This window comes from Acinonyx jubatus, chromosome A1, assembly GCF_027475565.1.
Source record: "Acinonyx jubatus isolate Ajub_Pintada_27869175 chromosome A1, VMU_Ajub_asm_v1.0, whole genome shotgun sequence".
NCBI lineage: Eukaryota > Metazoa > Chordata > Mammalia > Carnivora > Felidae > Acinonyx > Acinonyx jubatus.
The window spans coordinates 104,613,691-104,639,130 of NC_069380.1; the positions used below are offsets into that span (position 1 = coordinate 104,613,691).

Sequence of the window (25,440 nt, forward strand, 5' to 3'; positions counted from 1 at the left end):
CTGTCCAAATAATGACAGAGTGATGGCTGGACTAGGAGTGGGTAGCAAGTGAAGTGAATGATGCCATCACAGAATGTTACTTACCACAGTTATTCGGAAGGTGTGATCATTTACCTCCATAGTCAGTTCATAAACATTTGGCAAGTATAAAACAACTGAATGGCTAAGACAGTATATTCAAATTAGTGGATGTTACTGTTAACAGATCTAAGGCTTACTGTGGAATTCTAAGGTTTTAAGGAGTAATCCTGGGGAGGTCAGTTCAGCTTGTTTTATTTTCTATCTTAAGTCAACCTGGGTAATTCTAACCGGTTGGAAAAATGCCTTGTTCTGAAGGCATGTCAAACTCCGGGCATGTGAAGCTGTCCTTTGTGCGACACCAAGGGTGACATCCAGCCCCCTGCCTCACAGCTACGAAAGGCTTATCAGACTCCAGTTCAGCCCTGATAAAACCTAGAGAACAGCAAGTGCTTCTCCAATCTCCTCTGATTCTTTGAATCAGATCTCCGAGAATCCAGCAAACCTTTTTGCTTTCTCTGGAAGAAGAATTCTCTTTTCTGTTAAGAAGGTGGTATTCAGCAGAGAGAGACTTAGGTTATCTGATAAAACCTTTTCCTTTCCTTCATGTATTTCCCTGGGTTCTAAGTCTCACTGATTGCTCTCTGAGACTGGAAAAACATATTAGTTGTTTTTCATCATCCATCTGTTTGGATTTCTGGCTACACGTCACAGAATTTTTACCGAACAACAACACATTAAAAAGCAGAGTGCCAAGGCAGACTGCTGTGGCTTGATAATTTATTCCAAGGATAAAAGAAACTCTTAGGCAGGAATTACCTTACAACTGAAGACAGTCTTTGAATTTTCAAGAGAACACAGGAAAGGAAGAGTATGCCCCTATACCAGTATGTGGGCTAACAACCATGCAAAGAAGAGCCTCTAAGAATTGCGTGCCTTAGCAAAGCATGTTCATGTTTGCAAACTCACCAATACATTTGATGCCATTTCCAACCCAGCCTTCTCTGCAGCTACACCTGAAGCTTCCCGGGACGTTGAGACAGGAGGCATGCATGTCACAGTTGTGGGCACCAATTTCACACTCGTCCACATCTGAGAAGCGACAGTTAATATGATGAAGATTAAACACAAGGCTAATTAATTCTACTTCCAAGTATAATTCTGCACAGGTAACATTTTAAAGTCAATATGGAAATAGCTAAAACAATACAGAAAAAAATAAACATTAACATCATTTTTACTTTTAATTTTTGTAGCCTCCAACAAGATTCGGAAGTTCATGGTCCAAGTCAAAGAGGTCTTTTCCTAGAGCCATTTTCTGGTAAGACAGGGATACTGCCCCCAGGCAGATATGTGTGTCAGGCCCTCCCCACGTCGCTGCCTGGGCCCAGACAAAAGTCCATGCAGAAGGCATGGTTACAGATGTCAGGAGAAATCGTATTTCCAAAGTGAGACTCTCCTACTGTTTCCTATTCATATTTGTTACGTGTGTTTCATAAAGATTAAAAGAAGCCTGACTTTTAAAATAATAGTGCATTCCTGTCATTTTTAGAATCAATACAGTATAGTATAGAGTTTTTGAAAATTATCATTTTAGTGTGTATTCATCTATTTATTTGCAAATATGTGAAAATATTCACTGGAGATTCCATCCGGAAAATAAACATTATGTATATACACACGCATACACATGTATACAGACAAATAAATGTACACATATTATGCATGTGTACACACACATTTGTGTGTATAAACTCTGTAGCTTTGGTTCTTCAGAGCTTTCTAGAATAGAAAGAATAATCTTTTCTATCCAGCTCAATGATTACATGTTGTAGATGCTGAAATCACACATGTAAATACACACACACACACACACACACACACACACACACAGAACTATTGGCTTTGCATCGACCTTCATAGCACTGAACACCCAGAGCACCCCGTCTTCCTCGCTCACCTGTTCCTGGAGGTGTCAGCTTAAGAGCCAGGCTGCAGTCCAAGCCACCCACCACCTGCCCTGAGCAAAATGCCTGACGAGGGTCTTAAACTGAACAATGAGGAAGGCCTAGTCCAAAGCACTGACTTGGGACTTCCTCGCCCATTTTATGCAGAAGGCCAAAACATATTTAACAGAGAAAGGAAGCAAGAGATAAAGTGCATGAGGTGAGCAAAGACAGAAAGTGAAAAGAGAAGAGGGAAAGTCAACTGGGGCTAAGGGAAGAGAGGGCAAAAGCAAACAGAAAGAGAAGAGGTAAAAACAGAGGAAAGGATGGTGCAGAAGGAAGGAAGGAAAAGGGTGTAACCAGAAATCCACATGAATTTTTGTCCAGTTAGAAGAATTGCAAAAACAAGCGACTGGGATGGTCCATGGTGCTATGTCCTGACAAGTGTCTGGGCCACACTCCTCCTATGAAACTGAATGATGCTGCAAGAGCAAACAGCCATGTGGGCGACGCTCGGGACTAGAATGCAGGCCCACACCCCCACTTCGTGTGTGACCAGAGAGGACACAAACCCATCATCACACATGCCCTGGGGCAGGTGCTCATGACCCAGTCATGACCTGGTGCCATCATGGTCCAACAGAGGCAAAGGGACAAATGATGGTCAAGGTGGCCTCTGAAACAGGAGGAGCCAGAGCACAAGAGGGTATAAGTTTGAGACCTACCTGTGCATCCTGTGGTCCCCTTCTTCACGGAATAACCCAGCTGACAGTGGCAAATGAAGGATCCCTTGGTGTTCTCACACTCCCCAAACATGCAGATGTTTGAGTTCAACTCACACTCATTCACATCTAGAAAACGTATTTTCAGTACTTCGGTTAGTATTTGTTCATCCGAGGAATTCAAAAGCTCTCTTTTATACTGAAGAGCGTAATATTGAAATAAAGAGATAAAAGCTAAAATGTAATCTATGTGCAAGACACAGTATTATTTTCTAAAATTATTTCCAAATAATTCTTCCATTTCAGCTTTCGCATCTGGTAAATATGGTGGCTTGAATTTTAAAATAACTGAAAAAACTGTTCCCTCACATGTTTGTGTGTGCACAAATGTGTACGTGTGTGCGTGCAAATGTGTGCATGGGATTTATCCCATTTTTATGGTACCCACCAATGCATGTTTTCATGTCCATTGAAGCCATGAAGCCATCATAGCAGAGACAGCGATACTCTCCAGGAATGTTGGTACACTGCCCCCCATCACAGATATCAGGATTATTTTCACATTCGTCAATATCTGACGACAGAAAATTGGCATTAAATAAAAACAAGAAAGACTTTTATTAAGCTCGCGTATATATTTTTTTCCCCATCCAGATCCAGTCAAAGTGCCTGGAGTGAGATTTGTAAGATAAAATCAATGAGCTGTACAAAGCCTGCATATTTTCCTTTCTGTACCTGCGCAGGACCTCCCATCTGGCATCAGGGCATACCCCTCGCTGCAGCTGCACTCATAGCTGCCTTCTGAATTAGTGCACCGGGTGTCACAGCCTCCATTCATGATCATACATTCGTCAATATCTGTGCAAACAACATTGCAACCACATTACTCTGTCAAGTCTACTTCCTTAAACAAAAAAAAAGAAAGAAAAAAAAAAGACAGGGAATTCTTCTTCTTCTCTTTAAACAGATAATGCTTAAATGGCTTTGGAGTTTTCTCCCCATTACTGTGTTGGGTTTATTGTTTTACCATTGGTCTTTCTTAGCTCTTTCTACTTCCTTTCGGACATCATTCCATTTGGCCTTTAGCCCCAGTAGCCTAAGATTAAAGAACTCAGAAGTACTGTAGCTATGGAATTTACGGTGTTTTCTGTGATAAAACCAGGGATTCCTCTGCAAAGCCATAAAGACAATGGCATCTTACAGACCGGTCCCCATGCTTAGATTCACGTTTAGGACATAGAACTTCCACTGGCTTCATTACAATATATTCAGTGCCAGAAGGTATCCTAGGCTGATTTGGAAAATACAAGTTCCAGACCCACTTGGCTGACCCGCACCTGTACAGCCCTGTCGGTCTGGTGTGGCCTGGTATCCGGGGTTACAGGAACACTGATAGGTTCCAATCATGTTCACACACTTTCCATTTCTACAGAGATTGTCACTCAGGGAGCATTCATTTATATCTGTAAAAAGATACACAGAATTAATGTTTTTGCAATAATCACCTCACTTAAAAGTATCAAGAAATGTTGCATGGAAGCATCAGTCTCCAAAGGGGTGTGTGTTCTTTTTTTGTTGTTGTAATTTTTATTTAAAAACTTTTCAATGTTTATTTATTTTTTTAATTTTTCTTAATGTTTATTCTTGAGAGAGAGAGAGAGACAGAGAGAGACAGAGAGAGACAGAGAGAGTCTGTGTGAGCGGGGGAGGGGCAGAGCAAGAGAAGGACACAGAATCTGAAGCAGGCTCCAGGCTCTGAGCTGTCAGCCCAGAGCCCGAGGCTGGGCTCGAACCCATCAGCTGTGAAATTGTGATCTGTGCCAAAGTCAGATGCTCAACCGGGTGAGGCACCCAGGTGCTCCAATGTTTATTTATTTTTGAGAGAGGGAGAGAAAAAGAGAGAGAGAGAGAGAGAGAGAGAGGGAGGTAGAGAGAGAGACAGAGAGAGAGAGAGGGAGAATGAGTGGGGGAAGGGCAGAGAGAGGAGGCAGAGGATCTTAAGCAGGCTCCAGGCTCTAAGCTGTCAGCACAGAGCCTGATTCAGGGTTCAAACTCACGAACTGTGAGATCATGACCTGAGCCGAAGTCAAACGCCGAACCGAATGAACCACCCAGGCACCCCATGGGGTTTGTGTTCTTCAGGGGAAGTAAGATGATTTCCAGGGGTGTTCAAAGAAGATGCTGGAATCTACATTTCTATTATTTCTATCTAAAACTGTACTGTAAGTAAAACTCTGTATCTCTGCTATCCCAATATGTATCTGCTATAGAGCATTTCAAACACGAACAGAATGAATGAAATTCATTTTTTCAATTTAATTTTAATTTAATTTTTTAAAAGTAAGCTCTTCGCCCCCTGTGGGGCTTGAACTCACGACCCCAAGATCAAAACTGATTGAGCCAGCCGGGTGCACCAGGAATTGAATTTTTCATGTTACCAAATTTTAATTAAATTTAAGTGGCCACATGTGGATAGTGAATGTTGGACCATGTACATTTAGCACATGCCAGACATAAAAGTTACTAATATTTAATATACGAATTTACACTGGCATGCTCACCTGCTCTTTATTAGATGGCCAAGAGGAGCCTCAATGACGTCAAGTATCCCGAGGGAAGACGGCTGATACCACAAGTCACAGAGGCTGATACCAGGGCCCTCACTAGTTTGTGTGTTTAGTGTGCCTTCATAGGTGGATCTGTATCACCTACTTTAAAATAAACTAACCCTTACAGGAAACACAGGCGCCTAATAAAAACTTGTGCAAACGTCTGTGGAATAAAGTATTACTATTAATGCAGTTGTAAGAGAACAGCAAGAAAAATGATAGAATGGAAGATTTCCTCATACAAACTGCTTGTGACACACAATATAAGGTAAAAATAATGACAATACAACGAGGTAAAACAAGACCTTCATTCCAAATCCTCAAAATCACCAAGAAGACTATGTGACATATGGATTTAAATCTATGATCATTAAATGCATGTTTTATTAAGTGTGCAAAAATATGCATCTTATATTATACAATATTCCCTTGAGGGGTACTTTTTCCAGCTATAGGATCCACAAAAACTAACAAAATAAACTGAACACAGAAACAGATCTCTGATTCACTGCATCACAATGATGAACAAATATTCCCGTAATCATGTTTTAAAAAATTTTAGTACCACCATTAAAATGAAATAAAAATATTTAAAACTTTTTAAATTCTTGGGGCTCCTGGGTGGCTTAGTCGGTTAAGTATCCGACTTCAGCTCGGGTCATGATCTCACACTGTGAGTTCCAGCCCCGCATCGGGCTCCGTGCCGACAGCCAAGGGCCTGGAGCCCGCTTTGGATTCTGTGTCTCCCTCTCTCTCTGCCCCTAACCCACTCACATTCTATGTCTCTCTCAAAAATAAATAAACATTAAACAAATTTTTTTTAAACTTTTTACGTTCACCTATAAAAATGTCTGTTTAGTGTATGATTTAAGATTCACCTAATATATTAGCAAAGCGATACATATATGATTTATGAATAAATAAATGTGCAGAGGAAAGATGGGCTCAAATTACGTTTTGAAATGGGGCTGTGCAGTCTGGTCTGTTTTAAACCATTTTATTTGCTTATACTTGCAAGAAAGATTTTTGGTGAAGAAAATGCTTCCTGGCTACATGAAGGTTTTAAAGCCAGTATCCATAGCCCGGTAAGCCCAGAGGCCTCTGTATACTCAAAAAAAGCAGTAGGCTGCAAAGCTCCAAGACCAGCCACTGGCATTCTCACATCACTCCTGCCCCTCAGCTTTCTGTGAGAAGACGGGGAGGAGAGAGCTCTTGTGTTCACACACACACAGGAGCAGACGCCATGACGACAGACATGGGGGGCGGACTCTGCTGACTGGACGACAGGTGGATGCACAGGCGAACAACCAGGGAGAGGCCCTTCCGACAACCGCCCTTCTATTTTGTCCTCCCTGGAGGAGGCAATCACGTGGCCTTCCACGGGGTCCCTCGCGCAAGATACTTTCAAGTGCACTTATAATGAAAACGGGGGTAACCAGGACAACGCTGGCCTCTTTGTGTCACTGAGGCGCTCTCTAAAGATACAATGGAGGGGCTCTGAAGTTTCAACTTTTAGCCAGCTAAGATTTCACGTGCCGCAGACAACGCGTTAGACTTGACCCCTGATCTTTACTATCTTAGTACCAAGTGAGCTGGGTTGGCTTATGTGCTTGTGGAGACAGACTCACCCACACAATCCTCACGTGACGGTGACAGCTCATGTCCCAGTGGGCAGTCACACTGAAAGCTGCCCTCCGTGTTCACACAGGTGCCACCCCTACAAAGGAGAGGGTTACGTTCACATTCGTCAATGTCTGAAAGGTAAAAACGTGAGATCCATTAAAGAACTCTGAGGGAAAAACAGTCGCGCACACAGCATGGGAGAAAAAGAATTATTATTCGAGTTAAGTGTGACTCAAATGTAATAAGACACGGCTTTAAGAGGAGATGCGGTAATGCTCCCCTCACTTTTTCTACTACCAGTAAGTAAATGGTTAAGTTTTATTCTTAAAGAGCGAGTTATGAACGAACTTACTTGTATGAAGCAAGCATGCTCATAAAAGATAAACAATTTGTTTCATATCACCCTAAACTCCAGATACCGTACGTCGCCATCCATTATCAGTAATAAAACTAAAAGAAAAATCATAGGCTGATCACCTTCTGCGTCCCGTGTCGGGGAGTCCCGTGAGTCACGCAATATTAAACAGCGGACCAAAAGGTAGGCGGTACCAAGGGAGTTTGTAATAACACACAAATAAAGAAAATAACACGGGATTTGCGTGGCTGAATATAAACCTGGGGTCACCACACAGCGTCATGTGTGTTAAATGAATCCCTTGTGAGCAGTTAGTCTGTGTTGGTTTTAGATTCTATGAATAAACAGAACCCAGTCTCACTGCCGCTAAGGCGCCAAGAGGTTGGGGCTCCCCAAGAGTTATCTAGGAGCAGATTTCCTGTCTGACATTTAAATCTGTTCTCTCTCTCACCACAGCCCCTTGCCAAGCGCGCTGTTAGCAGCTCTGAGCCCAGCCAAGGTCGAGCTATCTGGTTTCAAGGCTGCAGGGCGAAGAACTTAGGCACACTTACCCATGCAGTTCTTCATCATCATGAACCCACTTTCGTAGCCTTCGAAACACTCACACTCAAAGCTGCCAGGCGTGTTGACACAGATTCCACTTCCACAGAGGTCGGGAGAAATCCTGCACTCATCAATGTCTAATGCACAGGGGTTAAAAGAAATTAAAAAATAATTGCAGGAGATGAGCAGGTATTCAAGAACAGGGAGACAGGTGCAGCCTTCCCAGGGAAGGTGTGGCACATTGGAGAGGCTGGAGAAGTCAGGGGCCGGCAGTACGCGGGTATGTTTGCAGGAGGTCGGCTAGCAGCCAACAGGGTCTTAGGCACATTCCTTTCCCCAACTGTCAAAACTGTCAGAGCCAACAGGAAGGTGGTGCCTCTTTGCCTGTGAGAACTCTGGAATTGTGGATTTCTCTTTGTGGCTTGGATGCGGTTAACAGTACAAACAGTATGAGCCAGAGAAGGCAGGCGGCATGTGAGGAAGCAGTGGGCACCTGGACTGAAGTCCCGGGTGCCAAGTGACAGTGTGACGGTGCTGAGACACTAGCCCTCGCCCACCGCGGTGGGAGTATGTTGGGGCTGCTGCCTGTGAGCAGGGGTGGCTGGCGACCACAGAGCACCCAGCCGGCCTCCGAGGCAGACGTGGCCAACGAACCTTGAGCCAGAGAGCGCACACACATGGCAGGGCCGTGAACTATGCCCCAGCATATGTTTTTTTGGTCACATTCAGATGTGAAGAGGCAACTGATACACTTTTCAAAATAAAAATAAAATATATTTGTGTTTGTTGCTCTTTACGTACTACAGTAAATAAGAATCTTCAACAGCGGTGTTTACATGATCAAAAAGATTTTCTGAGAAATATCCCATGCCTATCACTGACATTTTTTAATAGAGAAGTCATGTCTATAAAATATAATTGAGAAAACATGACGTACTTAAAAATTTTTTAGTCACAAGTATGTTTTTAGGAAAAAATGCTTTTACTGGCATCTACTTGGAGGAATTTTAATTCTGAAGCTTTTCTATCACAAGATTTACCAGTGATAACTTGTACGTGCTCTCTCGGGGGTGTCTCAGTCTCAGAAAGTCAGATGCTTTCTCTCGGCACTGGGGCTTTCTCTATTTCCCTAATTGCAGGCAATACTGAAAAAAAATATATAAGTACTTCCTTGTAAACAAAATTCTTTTTTTTAAGTTTTATTTTGAAAGAGAGAGAGAGAGAGGGACAGAATGAAAGCAGGGGAGGGGCAGAAAGAGAGGGAGGTTCAGTGCAGAGCCCTATGTGGGGCTCCAACTCAGGAACAGTGAGATCATGACCTGAGCCGAAATCAAGGAGTCAGAAGCCTAACTGACTGAGCCACCCAGATGCTCCTTAAACAAAATTCTTCACAAAATTCAGTGATTCAATTAGACAGTTAACGACGTGCATCTTAATTCTCTTACAATCTATCAGGATCTAGAAATTGACAGCTAGAACCACATGAAGAACATGGAATAAACTTGTCGGCAGAGGAGGGACATGTTTTGGCAGCTGTGATGTGATAAGAGCTGGACAGTGGTGTAGACTGTGGACTCCAGAACCAGATACCTAGGTACCAGTGCTAGTTTTATCACCTACCAGATGAAGAGGCTTGGGAAAATCATTTCATTTCTCTGTGCCTCAATCTCCATCGCTGTAAAATGGGGAGTAGAGCACAACCCACCTGGGAGGATTAAGTGAATCACTATTTGCCAAGTGCTGAGAACAGGGCCTGTCTCATAAGAATTATACAGAGCACTGTATCTACGTTCTCTGCTAAAAATTGGTATTTTGGGGGAGGTGGCTTTGAAGCTTGTATAGAAATTCTCATCCTTGAAGCTTGTATGGAAATTCTAACGTTAAAGAAGTGGAATCAATGGAAAGAAACGAGATAAAGTGCACTGGTGAAAAAAAATAATGCATTTCAGAGTGGCGGGATCATAGAGGTTAAAAATTAACGCAAGGACAGGGAGGACAGGTGTGATTACTGAGGATGCCAAAAGAAGATGGGCTTAAAAAATTTTTTTAAATGTTTTTTTTTGGGAGACAGAGAGACAGAGTTGGGGAGGGACAGAAAGAGAGGGATACACAGAATGTGAAGCAGGCTCCAGGCTCTGATCCATCAGCACAGAACCCAACATCAGGTTCGAACCCATGAACTGCAGGATCATGACCTGGGCTGAAGTCAGATGCTCAACCAACTGAGCCACCCAGGTGCCCCAAGAAGATGGGCTTTATATGCCGTGAAGAATGGCAACCAACAATGTCCCACTGTCCCTTCACGTTATACACCACCACACTGAAGTGTGACCAACAAACCCGTTTCTCACACAGTTAAAGAAGGTGAGTTTCAGTAAGACTGGGCTAATGTCACACCAGAAAGAAGAAGGGGAGTCAGAACGGGAAAAACACGGTCTTTACCCAGGTTTCAGATCATGGGAGTCGCTGAAAGTTGCTTTGTGGGGAGTAACACATGGTCATTGTTGAACATGAAAGATCAGACTGGGCAATCAATGGGATGGAAGACGATGGAAAAATCTGCGATGCAGTGAATACTGCCAGGTGTTGCCCGGTTCCCCCTTCAGGAAGGAAGGACTTACTATTTGCCTTTTCCCTTCTACTCCTGGGGGTGCAGGGGGCACAAAGTCCTGAGATGTAAACTGTCTTTAGGAAATGCCTTAGCTAAGAGGACCCTTCCTTGCAGTCACACCCTTTTCTCTGGGCAGATGTATCCAAAGACTGACCACGCAGGTCCATAAATGCCTAGCCCCTCTGCCCTAACCCACGACAGTTCTGATGGGCCAGCCTAGGTACAGCGCTTCCTGTGGGATGGGCGGAGGACCACGCGGGGCCTGATGGCCGCCCAGCAGCCCCTGCTTCTCACTCCTGCGTTCTTCCCCTCCCTCCCCTAGATGCTGAGCCCAAGAGCAATCCCTAGTGAACTTCCTGCACATGAATCTCTGCTCTGTTTCCCGAGAGCTGGGCCTGTGCCTGCAATAGTCTTGTAGAAAGTCTTGAAGCAACTCCTGTGATGGAAGATTACATGTAACTTCTTCCCTTGTCCAACATAGGGAGAGGTCAAAATTAAGTCTGAGGCCCCCATTCTGAGTGAAGTGATGCTATTGCCACATGCGAGGAAGCCCCGAGGGGGGTGGGGGAGGGACAAAAGGGGGCTGAAGAGAAGAGGGGCTGCAGGATGGCAGGTGTACGTGTGGCATGGCACTCAGCCAGGACAGAGGACAGTGCTCACACGGTGGAGTCAGCTCGGCAGAGCCCATCTACACAGGCATGGTGCACGTGCAGCTGTGAGAGGCAGAGGACTCTAGAAATCAGCAAAGGCAAGGAGAATCGTCATAGGCACAGGAGGATGATCAAGACGGGGAGGTACCATGGAGACCAAGACAGAAGAAAATCAAGGAAGGGATGCGGCCAAGCAGAGAAGTCATGGAGAATATGCACCAACAGAAAGAGATTTTTTTCAACTCCACGAAGGTGTTTCGTGAGAGAACGTACATGTGCCTGAATGAGGGACAGCAAAAGTCAAAACTACATGGGCTCTTCGGGAGAGAGACGTGAGAGATAAACGCTGGGACACAGGGTGGCAGCATGAGAGAAAAGATGGCAGGGGAAACGGAGTGATTGTTCTCAGGTCCAGGGAAAGCAAAAGGAAAGAGGGCAATTCCCTGCAGAGACAGGGGGGAGCCTGCTGACCAGGGCTGGAGCAGGAGCAGTGGAGGGGAAGGAACAGGGAGGAGTGGAAAACTGTGGAAGAGGCAATGTCACTTCCACAGAGAGGTGCCTGCAGGAAGGGTTGTGGCCACAGGAGTGGATGTCCAGGGAGAAGAAAGGCAGTGAGCAGGCATCTGAGAGAGTGTGTGGACCAGAAGAAGTTCAGAAGGGGAGCAGAGAGGGGGTGGTCAGTGAAGCATCTGACTCTTAGTTTCAGCTCAGGTCATGACCTCAAGGTGGTGGGATCCAGCCCCATGTCAGGCTCTGTGCTGACAGCACAAAGCCAGCTTGGGATTCTCTCTCTCCTTTTCTTTCTGCCCCTTCCTCTCTACCTTTCTCTCTCTCTCTTTCCCTCTGAAAAATAAATAAATAAACTTAAAAAAAAGAAGTACAGCAGAGACTCAGAGGCATGAGAGGTGAACAGCGTTACTGAGACCTGTTGCAGGCAGATGCGTGAGGTACAGGCAGGTCTCCACAGACCAGCCACCTGAGCACCAAGCAGGAAAACCACGTGCGGGCGAGGAGCTGGGCAGCAGGGGAGGCAGACAGCTGGGAAATGCGCCAGGGTGGTCTTAGGTGGGGTGGGGACTTAGGGACTCCAGTACCTTGTGCAACAGGAAGTGAGGAAGGAGTCACAAGCACGTTTCAGTGGAGATCATAAAGCAGCGACAAGGGTGAGGACAGCAGAGAAGGAAACATTCCAAGGAGAATATGAATAAAGAGGCTTTTGAAAGTAAGATTTTGGACGTCTATTTCAAAAGTTCGGAATAATTTATTTAATGTGATAGAAAAATTTGGATTTTCTCATCTTTTCAAACTAAAGGGAGCAGATATCAATAGGGATATGGATGGCGACTGGATAGTAATTACTAAGAAAACTCTTTAAAGATGAGGAAAATAAGTTACAACAGCTCTATTCAAAACGTTAACATTTTTAAATAGATACTACATATCATTTATATAATTGTTGATTGCTACAGTCTTGAGTCTTCATTATTCTGAAAATCAAATTTTTATGTTTTTCTTGAGGTAAGACAAAATAGCGTTTTCATGCTACTTACTGTGTAGCTCTTACAAGACCTTGTTTGGAGAAGTGACTTAAGAGCAGAGGGAAAAAAACAAAAAACACAAAACACAACATGGACTTTTGAAGGCAGGACTTTCCAACCGAGCAAAAGAAAGAGAGCAAGTGTTTGCCAAATACAACACAAGAGCAGACTCACCTGTGCAGTTTCTTTCCTCCACGTCCAGAGCAAAGCCACTGTTACAACGGCACTTGAAACTCCCAATGGTATTTCTGCACTTTCCATAGGTGCACATCCCAGGAAAAGCTTTGCATTCATTGATATCTAAAAGCAGGACAAAGCAGGAATGTTGAGCCGGCTGATACTATAAGAACGGGTTCACCGGTTAAAGCTGAAAATCTATCACAATGGAAAGTAACGTACCCAACTAAAAAAAGGGGGCTCAAAATTTTTGGCGATCACATGGATGCCACACAGAACGTTTCAAAAGTGAAAAAGATTCTGCATTTGAAGAGTTCTGACCTCTTCCTTTCTGACCAATTGTCTGGTAAGGTTTAGGGGGGATAGGGAACATTTCACTACACCAGGGCCCCATCTAGTCAGGCTGTGCTAAGGACAGCAGAGGTGCGTGTGCAAAGATGTAGGAAATGTGAGATTAGTGGCATGTTTTACATCTTTACTTCAATACCAGCCTATATAGGTAATTTATATTCTGGGGCCATAAGGCAGGCCACAGGTCACGTTTAACAAAGAAAATGAAGTGGCAAATCATATGCTTAAAGCAAAACCAATTCTGAGAGAATACGGGGGGTGAGCTTGAAGTGTAGGGAAATCAACATGACCCTGACGGTTACCTTTGTAAAATGGCCGCCCCGTAAGAACGTCCCCTCTGTTGGCAAAGCCGGGCCCCCGGGGGCACAGGGTCTCATACTCCTTGGTGCCAGGTTTGGGGCATTCCTCACACTCGGTGCCCCAAGCTGCGCCAACTGCACAGCAGCAGGCATCCATGCGGAACTTTCCAGGAACAGGATGGACACACTCATCTTCATCCCACTTCAAGTAACACTGCTCCATGCGGATGTCTACATGGCAAACAAAATCACAGTTTGAGACTAAGGTGTCACATTCATCGATGGTTCATAAAGTGAGTTTTTGCTTGGCACCTGGCATGATGCCAAGCTCTGGAGATACAATCATGGATGAGAGACAGGGTCCCTGACCTCCTGGAATGGACTTCATAATGCATAGTCATTTAAAGAGAACAAAGGTGGGTTTTTCAGGAAGAAAAGGTTCCCTTGTGACATGACTTCTTCATATCATCACCCATGATCCCTTTTTTGTATTGCTCATTTGAGAAAGAATAAGATAATATGAATGACAGATTCTTCTTATTCACTAAATTGCTTACAGTGGCTTGTGACCAGCTGTCATGTCCTAATCAGAAACAATAAATGATCAACCGTTATCTATGTGCCAATTTTGGACAAGTACTATAACAGCTTTACAAAGGAAAAAAAGTATTTTTGCATTTCAAGTTACTTTTTTTTTTTCCTGGTCAAATTTACCTTTTGCATCATGGTTTTTGTCCTGCATTATGTAAATCTGCCCTAGTAAGGGGCCAAATTATTTGCTTAAATGTCAAATTTTCCCTTTAATCTTGAAACATACCAGGACCTTAGATCAATCAAGAGTCACAAGATAAGATAAATTAGCATGGTGTGTAAATCACACATTTATCTATTAGTCAACAGAGTTGTTGGTCAAACTACAGTCAAACATTTGGCTATATGGATAATGGATACTTGGCTAAATATGGATAATGAGATCAAAAGGTTTTCCTTAATCACATAGTAAGTTTTATTTGATATTGGCATTTCAAGGTATCAAATCCTTTCCTAAACCTCACAACTGTTTAACAGAGAATAAGAGATCCCTAATGGAAATATAAATATAAAGAAATAAATATGTTTACTATTTTAGTTCCTGTCAATACTGGGTCTTTCAAGTGCTCAAGCAAAGGCACCATAAACTTTAGCAACCTCCTTTAGCTTATAGTTACAAACATTTCCAAGGATGGTAATTACAAAGTCCTATTTTTAAGGAAATAAATCACTGTGGTAAATGTTCATTTTGACTTGGTAGACTGACTATAGGTATTCAGAATAGGGGATTCTGACTTCTATATCTGCACCAACACCAATTCCAAAGCCATGCTCTCTGGTAGTGTGAGGTACAACAGTAATCCATAGAGTCTCATGACCTCCAGGCATCCAGGAGCTGTTCTCACGCACAGCCAACCCCATCTAATACTGTTGCCAGGGCAGTAAGGATCTTTTTTAAAATATTTTTTTTCAACGTTTATTTTATTTTTGGGACAGAGAGAGACAGAGCATGAACGGGGGAGGGGCAGAGAGAGAGGGAGACACAGAATCGGAAACAGGCTCCAGGCTCCGAGCCATCAGCCCAGAGCCTGACGCGGGGCTCGAACTCACGGACCGCGAGATCGTGACCTGGCTGAAGTCGGACGCTTAACCGACTGCGCCACCCAGGCGCCCCTCAGGATCTTAACAAGATATGTAAGTTTTATTTAGGTACCCTGAGAACTATGGACTGAGTCAAACTGTTTCTGAGGTCATTGAAGTAATTTGCTCAAGAAGCAAGATTAGCTAAAAAAAATAAAATAAATAAAAAGCATTTGAACTTAATATGTGAAAAGTTAGGAGAGGCTGGCAGAGTAATCCCGTGTCTTTGCTACACAGATCCATATCAATATCTGCCTCAGGAATCAAAACACTGTACACTGGCCACATCTGGCCTGGGAATGTTTTTACTGACTGGCAGAGAAATTAGAATATGCATTTGGAAACTGTGGGATAGTATATGCTCTCTATCTAGAGTTTGCAGCGGTCCCCAAGACTCCTATTATCACCTCACTCATTGAAGTTACCCGCCTAGCCCCTGAAAGTATTCGAATTTGGAACCCTGATTTAGATCAGTTTCTATCAAAGTAGTTCTCCTCTACTTTTGTTCTCAGGATATTTTACATTTTCAAATGTTAGTCTCTTCTTGAAACTTCCTCATGTCCGGAGCCACAGTGCATTTTTGTAGAATAGTTCAAGTAGTGCCAAAAACATTTAACCCAAGTGCGAGAATGAAGACTTCAATGCATCCTTTTAGAATATTATAAAAGGTTTGATTTTGAATAATATTATTGGGAACATACTTTCTTGAGTGATAGTTTACAATTACTAATATATCTCTTCAGGTATAGAATTCTTTGGTTACTGAAAGCAATTTGATATATTAGTAATTCGACCAATACTGATACTGTTATTTGGCATCTTCAAAAGATACTTTCTTAGATAATTTAACAATAAAAATCTGAAAAGAATTTTCCTTTATTACTGGACTTTGGATATTATCATTTCTAACCAGTTCCGTATGATTTTATAGTCATACTTCGTAGCCTAATTTAAATATACTATTAAAATTAACAAAATGAAATCTGTGTCAATTATAATAACTAATCTGTATGATATTGCAAACAGTTTTTACTACTAATTTAAAAAATCACCGATACATTTAAATACCTTAGGGGCACCTGGGTGGCTCAGTCAGTTGAGCTTCCTCCTCTTGATTTCAGCTCAGGTCATGATTCCAAGGTCATGAGATCAAGCCCCACGTTGGTTCCGCACTAAGTGTGGAGCCTGCTTAAGATTCTCTGTTCCTTTCTCTCTCTCTCTCTCTTTCTCCCCCTTTGCCCTCCCCCACTTGCTTGTTCTCTAAAATAAAATTAAAAAAATAAAATAAATAAAAATAAATACCTTAAAGATATCTGACTATAACACTATCAATGCTCATGTGTTGTGTACAAGCTTAAATTACAAACATAAACCTATAAATAAAAACTTATAAACCTATATAAGCTTATATAAACCTATAAGCCTATGAATAAAAACTTATTTTAGAAAATAAAAACTTACTGTTCTATAGCATGTTGGGGAATCCCATAATTAAATAAAAAACTGCTTAGATACAATACAGGATTAAGAAAAGTTTCTTTTTCATTAATCAAACTCTGATTCAGGCAAAATGACATTGATAATGATAAGGTCAATTACGTATTTCTGTACTAATGATGTTGAAAGAAAGAGCTTTCTCATTTTAGATTTTTAGAAAATAAAGCATTAGAAAAATTTAAACTCTCAGGTGGTAAAGGAAGGACTAGGATCAGGCAATTTTTTTTGATTAAGTTTATTTATTTTGAGAGAGAGAGAGAGAGAGAGAGAGAGCAAGCATAAGTGGGGGAGCGGCAGAGAGACAGGAGGAGAGAATCCCAAGCATGCTCCGAGAGTCCCTGCAGAGCCCGACGTGGGACGAACTCACAAACCGTAAGATTATGAGCTGAGCCAAGATCACGGGTCAGTTGCTCAACCAACTGTACCACCCAGGTGCCCTATTTGGCAATGTTTTTAAAAAGAAACAATAACCTTACCCAGGACTTCCTCACTGTCTTCTCTAAGAGTGTAACTTCAATGACCTGATAAACATTGACTCCAAACACTAGTCTCCAATTTTTCTTTTATGTTGAAAACATAGATAGTTTTCTTACTCCACTGGCCAATGTGAAAGACTGACCCTGCCCGAAATACCTGATTCAAGAAACTGACTTTTGAGATAACTGTTGAGAAGTTCCAACTTTCTGTATTATAAAGGAACCATGTCACTTAAACACAGTCACTTTAAAAATAACGTCTAGTGATTTTCCTTCCAAATATCCCACTTTAGTCCTGTTTCCAGCTATAGACTAAATGGTTTTGAATTGGTCAATGCCCAAGAAATAAGAAAAATTCATTGCTGGTTTCATGCATCAAATCCATGAGGATGTGAGTCTTACCCAGACACACACGGCCAGTTCCATCCAACGTAAGGCCTTCAGGGCACTCACAATGAAAAGATCCTTTGCTATTGACACAGCGTCCATTTGGACAAACGCCAGGAAATACCTCACACTCGTTAACGTCTGCAGGGAAATGAGGCAAGCAGAGGGATAAAAGATGTTAGAAATAGAAAAAGCAGGTGTAGTCTTCCCATATAGCAGATTCAATCTGCAACACAATGTGGATTATTACTTGGCCTGAACAGAAATATTTCACAGTGCAACCACTGGGTTTCCTAGGCACCAGCTGTGAAAATGACCACGGCCTTGCCCATCCATAAAACAGCCCAGACACACTCCCTTCCCAGCTGTTTTGTGCCTTGACACCTAACGGTGTCCCCATGAAAATTTACCCACCAGCATAAAAGAGGAGAAATGGGGGAACTCTAAGCTGTTTTCCAAGAGTATTATTACAAAGCATTTGTTGATTCATTGTTTTTATTGTACTGAGGTTTTTAAGAATGATAAATCTCTGAAGTGAACGTCAACGTGATATACTGCTCTAAACACTTACAGTATCGTCCAAGTATACACTCACCTTCACAAGAAACACCTTTAATCCTGGCAAAGCCTCTTGGGCAAGCTGTATCTGTGAGAACAACAGAACCTCATTACAAAAGGAAACATAAGTGTTTTAAGTTCAAGAAACAGTATAACGGAATCTAAGTTGAACTGACTAAAAACCAGAAGCTGGGGTATTAGAGGCCAAGGCTCCAGATGCCCTCCGATCAATTCAGTAGCGTGCGTGACATACGGTGGTAATTCCCATCAGTGCTGAGCCACACTGAGATTCTGACAGTTTTCCTACAGTTCAGTCTTGCTTTTACATCCTCAGCTAAATTACAAATAGACAAGTAAAAAGATGTAAGGCAAAGAGACGCCATCTTCTACTTGGGCACATGCAGACACGGATCCTGAAGGATACTGACAGTCACGGAGCAGCTAGATTCCAGCTAGTTCCCTTCCTTGTCGAGGGTGCTCAGAAGGTCTGCTTACAGTCAAGGGATAAACCAAGTACCTATTTCAACAAGTGAATGAATTTCAACAGAAAAGATATAACAGAAAAGGGTCGTGATCTTACGGTCTTCCTCACTATGGAAATACATAGTGAGACAGGTATCTGGCTATGTGAAGGAGAAGCTCCTGTGACAAGCCCAGAAAGAGCCCTGGACGGCCCCCTACCTAGTTCACACCGTTCACAGGGGCTGCCCCAGGCAGCTCCAAGCGTGGCACAGCATTCGGATTTCAGAGTGGCTCCATTAATGTTCACCTCACAGCGGTTGTCTTGGATGTTGAGCCAACACGTCCCTTTCAGGCTGTCTGAAAAGGAACAGGAAGGAATGGGGAGCTCTCATCTCTGAAGACAATGCAATGCAGTTATAAACGACATAGGCAATTTTTACAGTATTTAACAAGAGCATTATTTTAAAAACGTTTCACTGCGTATGTTTCGAACCTATTTATGTGTACACGTATTTTAAATATACTATATTACACGTAAGCCTAGTATTATATCATGTACATCTCATGAGGTATGATAATTTTTATAATGAAATCTAGTGATACTCCACAAGCGGCCACTGTTGTCTAAGATTTTATGCTGGTATTTACAAACACAGTGCATTACCACGCTAAGATCATTACTTGTGTGAAAAACACTCACAAGATTTATCTCTTATGATAAATGCTCTGATATTTAAGATTTTACCAAATAAAATTCCTTAAATGATTTCCTTCTCTTGTAATCCCCCACCAAACAAACCACACACAATTTATGTTCTAGATCAGAGACACCAGTACTTCTCTAACTGAAGATAATTATTTGATGAATAATTTATTAAAAAATTACAAGATAAAGAAGAAAAGAAACATCACCCAGGACACTACCACTAAGACACATCAGGGCTAATACCTGATGGATTTTTCTTTCAGGCATTTGTCTAGACATACCATATATGTAGCTTTAACTCTCCTTCAAAGAAGAATGCATGCTGATGGCCAACTATCTGAAGAAAGAGAAGGGACCATATAAAAAGGACGTGTACCCAACCGTCTAGTGGTAACTACTCTTACTTTTTAGTCTGTCTCCATATCACATGTAACTGAGGATCTTCCTTACGTGACTGCTGAATAGCTTATTTTGTAATGGTGACAAGGAATCCAGCAAAGTTGATGGGGCAAATAGGAGTTGGGTAAAATAAATCCTACACGAAGCCTTCCTTACAGCACTGTGGCTCTCAGTTCAGGGTGCGTGACACTGCCAAGGCTCTTGTTCAAATGTGGATTCACAAGTCTGCAGGTGTGTGGCCTAGGAGCCTGAGGAGTTGACAAACTCCTTAGGTGAGTACTACAGTCTGACAGAAACTTAACAGCCTACTGCGGCACACAGCCTCAGAGAACAATAAAGAAAAAAGTGTATTTCCATGGTATGTACCTTAAAATTCATTTAATAATATGGGTAAAGCTTTACTGCTAAATACAACAATAAAAATAAAGCATAATGGGAAACAGCGAAAGAGAATTACAGTAAAATTGCAGGTTTGGAAGCCACTGTGGTTTCTGAGTCCCGACTGAACGCAAGCAAGGTAGGAATAAGTGCCCTGTTGCCCAAGGCTTCAGGGCGAGAAGTGAAAACAAAATAAGTAACACAAAAAGGGATGGGGTGCCTTTCTTTGTTGCAAGATTCAGTTTGGGTGGAAAACTGTGTGCAAATGAAAAAAGACTTTCTCATCAGACTGTATCAGGTCTCAAATGAATGGCTTTTCATAGGGCTTTTCCCATCTTCATTTATTTACCCGTGAAAATAGCCTCTAAGGTAGCTACAATTTGCAGAGGAGAAAACTGAGGCCCGCAGAGGTCAGCTAGTTTACCACAAGGTCACCCGGGTGGTACAGTGTCCACATCACAACTCAAAGCCGCACACAGTCTGATTTCAAAGCCTTCACTTTGTAACACCATGTTTCTTTTGGCTGGCATGGTATCAGCACTCAAAAGTCACAAAATCCACTGATACACATATCCATACATACAGATGCATCTCTCTTGCTCTGATTGTTTTTGTGTGTGTGTGTATAGACATACACACATACACACATCAGATGTAGTTATGTAGTTGTGTGGTTAGGGGCTGGGTGAGAACTCTGAAAAAAATAAAGCAGGATAAGCAGTCTTGAGGGTGTACGTTGGAAGAAGACTGTTATATTAACAAAGGTTGTGAGGGAAGACCTGACCTACAATGTCAACTCTAAGGGAAGACTGTAGGGTGGCAGATAATGAGAAGACAAAGATAAGTCAGAGGCTACAGTAATAATCAAGAAGAGAAATAATATGGGCTTGGATGGGTGGGTTGCTGGTGGTAGGCAGTGCTGAGAAAAGGTTGGAATATGGATAAATGTCAAATATAATCAACAGGATTTGCTGATAGATTCAATGGGTGTTTCAAAGAAAGGCATAAAGATGACTCCAAGGTTTCGCGGGCTGCTGATTGGCAAAATGGAACTGCCATTTGCCGAGACAGAAGTCATTCTGGGAGACACAGGTCCAAGCCAAAAGACAGCAATTACGTTTTGGCCATGTTAAGTTTGAAGCATCTATTGGACATCCAAATGGAGACAGCGTGCAGACAGTTGGAAATATAAGTCTGGAATTAGTGGGGAGGTTGAGGAAGGAGACGAACATGTGAGGGTCAATGTAGAAGCCATTTAAGTGTGAGTGTAGACAGAGAAGCCAGGAGGTCCAAGGACTGACCAGGGTGACACTTCAAGCTGGAGGCCAGGAGGACACAGAAGACACAGGGAACTGAGAAAAAGGGGTCAGAAAAGTGAAAGGAGAAGAGAAGGCCAAAAATCGAAAACTTCTTGAGAAGGGGTGAGAGAAGAGCACTGCTAACAAGTAAAGATAAGAAAGAAGCAAGGATCACTTGTTACCAGGGAGACCACCGCTCTTGTCATTGTCATGTCCATGTCACTGAGGACAGCACACAGACATAAGCCAACGATGAGAGAAATTGGTCTGGATCACAAAGAGTCATCCCATGGCTGAGCAGTGTCATCCAGGAAAGATTAATCAAATGTATTGTTCTATTACACTGAATCATTTTCAACCAGAATACAATGAATGGGCTTTTCAAGCGGTTTACGGAACAGTTTACGATTAATTTACACTTAGGGAGTCTGCAGAATATACTCTAAATCTCTTAACATTCTAAGTATCTCACCAGTTTCTATCTGCTCTAACTTAATTTTAAATTAGTAATCATATCAGGGAATTTTTATTCAATTCTAAATAGAGACATTTGGCCGTAATGAAAAAGCGGTTTGCAGACTGAGCACTGATTAGAGACACTGTCAGTCCTATTACAAATTTTCCTATTTTTTTCTATGTATGTTTTACAACCTATTTCCATTTTAAAGCTAGAATTCTGTTTTCAATGAAAAAAAACCAGATAAAATTATGTCTAAAATTTAAAAATATTAAGTAAATTTCTTTGCGAGCAGCTCTAGGCTGGGATATTCAAGTTTGATCACGTCCAGTAAAAACTCCCAACACACCAGCTGAGAAAAATATGGTGGTGTTTAGTGTCCAAATAATGACTCGGGAGTAAAAAGTCTTTGTTCCTTTTTCATTAATAAATAGAAAGGGAAAAGGCCAAAATAAGAGAAGTCTTTATGATGAAGCAAAAACTAAGGTACTTTTGATGCCCAAGTGGCATACAGGTTTAGTTTTCTGTGACATTAATTAATTCACATTAACTGACAATTAATTGACATTAATTAATGCAGACTTCATTTCCTTTGCACAATAAAATGACTCCATTTCAGCTGGCAACTGTGGCCTAGCAAAAATATTTCTGCCTTTCCGGGATCCGACTCCACCCCTCCCCCAAAGGAATTCTATAAGAAAAAAAGTAGTGCCCCAGGCAGATGGCAGTCTGTTTCCTAATATGGAAAGGGAGCAAGGCTCAAATTTCACCAGCTGTACCTCACGGGGAGCTGAAGAGCTGGCGTTTCCAAAGGGAAGGTTTTCATTGATAGTTTTGGACTAAGTCTTTTTTCTTCATGTAACAAACAGGTATTCTAACATCCAGCTCAATGGTATAAGCATCAGACATAATACTGAAAATACTATTGTCTTTCACAAACATTCAACTGAAAATTCATGCTGGCTAGATAACAAAAACTGACAAATTACTTGGCACTGTGTAAAACTAAAATACCTTCCGATCTGGAAATATATATATTTAGTTTACTTTAAAAGTGAATACTAGCTAACCCTGTGAACTGTCCTATGTCTGGCCGACGGGGACACCGACAGTGAGACAGTTTTCCCTATTACATGTGCTGAATTGCTTCTTGTAGTAACAGATCAGACTATCCTGTTTTAAATATATCCTACCATCATTATCACAAACTGACCTTAAATGTTTTGAGACCCATAAAAAGATACCAGTTTGGAAGTTTCAGCATCTTTCTCCTTAAATTTCCAACAGCAGGAAACGTTATCTTTCCTTCCTTGGGCCTATACATTTACGATTGATGGGGGAAATGAAAAAATAGTAACTTCCCTCTATTTGTTTAAAGGCCTCCAATTCTTGTCCTATTAACTGAGACCAAATTCTATCACATTATTGTTCTGAATCGTGTTATAAAAAGTATGCAGCAGGGATTTGATTGCCTCGGTTCCTAAGGCATTCTAGGGTAGCAAACATAAATCTGTGTGTGGTATGCAAATGCTCATGATCTACAGCATAATGATCTACTCATGGGACAGGAACACTTCTTAGAAGCTAACAAAATTCAGAAGCCCGCCCGCTTAGGCTATCATGTTTTACTCCAATCCTGATAACGAGAGCAAACAACTCAAGAAACTCCTAATTACTAGCTTCCTGTAATCATGTTCCGTTTTCATCCACAGTAAAGCCTGCGGTCTCTACTTATGTTGGCAGTGAAGCTGAAACACCAGCCCTGTGTATGAATCTTACCAATACAGATCAATCCTGTTGAGCTGAGTTTGCTGCCAGGAGAACATTCACAATTGAAAGATCCAAGGTTGTTCCTGCAGGCCCCATTGACACATGGGTTGCTTTCACATTCATTTATATCTACAATCCAGGAGGAAAAGATTCTGTTAGAACTGCCATGTGTTTCTGGAAAATATTATTCCAACAAGCCATGCTATGCCAGAATGTCTGGTAAACTTGGCTGTTGCAATTTTAATATGGATCTAGGAGGCATACAGTGAATGGGGAACGGAGACATGAATTTTATAGCATGGATACACGCAGACAGGACTAGGGGCTCAGTAGGACTACAGGAATCAGCCCAGTATTGTGAAAGGATTTAGTACATTACTTGTCACTCTTTCACTACCACTTTGCACAAATTGGGATTGATTTCCCCCACAATAAGACAGAACTGTCCTGTGGGAAATCTCTATTCTGAATGGATGGAAAACAACCATATTCCTGGGTACAATATGCTGGGCACAAACAAAGGTTGACTGTTTCTGTCATTTGTGGCTCTGGGAGGTTTTAGAAGAATTAAAAAAGCCTGTGTTAGAGACAATATTATCACAATGCTGCCTTTCATTCCAAACTCCTGGAAAAAACTCAGGAAACGAGGGATGAAGCTTTAATACTGAGTAGAGTATTCTCTCCCAGACTTCATCTACCTGCCTCTCTCTTTAGCCTGTTTACATTTACACGTCTGGTGCATAGACTTTAAAAAAATCAAAACCAAAACAAAACAAAACTGATTTTGGTAAAATAAAAAAAGAGAACTTTTAATTGCTTAAAACACACCTTTGCTGTCATTCATCTGCTTTGAATCATTAATCAACTCAGCATAATCCACACAATCCTTACTGACTGTCATAAGTAAACAAGCACACCCATGTTCTCAAGTGGTAACTAAAGCAATTGTCAAGCCAATAAAATTAGTTTAACGGGAGTTAATTACAAATAAATACAAGCTTCAGTCCAAGTGCTAGAAACAATACCCCAAACTGACTCCCAGTATAAACTCAACCATTCAATTTAAAGAAAGGATACAGATTTCTTTTTTTGTACTTGGTTAATTATGTGAAACAGGTCAGCATACCCCAAGGCATTTTTTGTTGTTGTTGACCACAAGCATTTCTGAGCTCACCAGGGTACTTTTTTTTTTTTCCTAAACACCTTTTTTCTTTTTTTTTTTTTTAACGTTTTTATTTATTTTTGAGACAGAGACAGAGCATGAGCAGGGGAGGTGCAGAGAGAGAGGGAGACACAGAATCCGAAACAGGCTCCAGGCTCTGAGCTGTCAGCACAGAGCCCGATGCAGGGCTTGAACTCACGACCGTGAGATCATGACCTGAGCCGAAGTTGGACGCCCAACCGACTGAGCCACCCAGGCGTCCCAACACCTCTTTGAATTAAATATAAAATACTATGTTGAGGAAAACATAAAAATAACCAAACGACTACAATGCTTGCTCTTGAATGCCCAAGTCAAATATAAATTAAATTGCTCCTGAAAAGCCAGGACTCACTGCTGACTTGCAAGTCTATGGACTTGAAACACAAATTTAAAAATCAACGTGGAAAACAGGTATATACCCTCTTCGCTACTTCAAAATTACTAAGGAAGTACCTAGGTACTAACTTAATTCTTGAAGTAGAAATTGAGGAAATATGAATGCATCTTTTTTTGCTTTTAATCAGTTTGTTTGTATCAAGAAATCCTCTTAAAAGAAAAATACAAGAGCAGGTTTTGTAAATATAGCACAGATTTAAAATGAAAGCATCGACTCCAGAGTACTGCAATTCTTTTAGTAAAAACACAACAGGAAGAGGGAACCAGATAGTCAAAAAAAGAAGCAGATAACTAATCTGAGGACAAACTATATATAATTCACCTATGAATTGCATTTGT

At 41.7% G+C, this 25,440-nt stretch overlaps 1 protein-coding gene across 1 annotated transcript in view; it reads right to left on the bottom strand.

Moving 5' to 3' along the window:
- Window positions 1-25,440, bottom strand: part of FBN2 (fibrillin 2) — a 254,200-nt gene that overhangs the window by 64,915 nt on the left and 163,845 nt on the right. The window contains exons 20-32 of the mRNA XM_027076778.2: window positions 23,511-23,630; window positions 18,713-18,850; window positions 18,069-18,119; window positions 17,489-17,614; window positions 13,446-13,673; window positions 12,790-12,915; window positions 7,825-7,953; window positions 6,924-7,049; window positions 4,024-4,149; window positions 3,422-3,544; window positions 3,135-3,260; window positions 2,690-2,815; window positions 988-1,110 (exon numbers count right to left, since the gene is read on the bottom strand). Of these exons, the coding sequence (XP_026932579.1) occupies window positions 988-1,110; window positions 2,690-2,815; window positions 3,135-3,260; window positions 3,422-3,544; window positions 4,024-4,149; window positions 6,924-7,049; window positions 7,825-7,953; window positions 12,790-12,915; window positions 13,446-13,673; window positions 17,489-17,614; window positions 18,069-18,119; window positions 18,713-18,850; window positions 23,511-23,630 (1,668 nt within the window). The remainder of the gene's footprint in view (window positions 1-987; window positions 1,111-2,689; window positions 2,816-3,134; window positions 3,261-3,421; window positions 3,545-4,023; window positions 4,150-6,923; window positions 7,050-7,824; window positions 7,954-12,789; window positions 12,916-13,445; window positions 13,674-17,488; window positions 17,615-18,068; window positions 18,120-18,712; window positions 18,851-23,510; window positions 23,631-25,440) is intronic.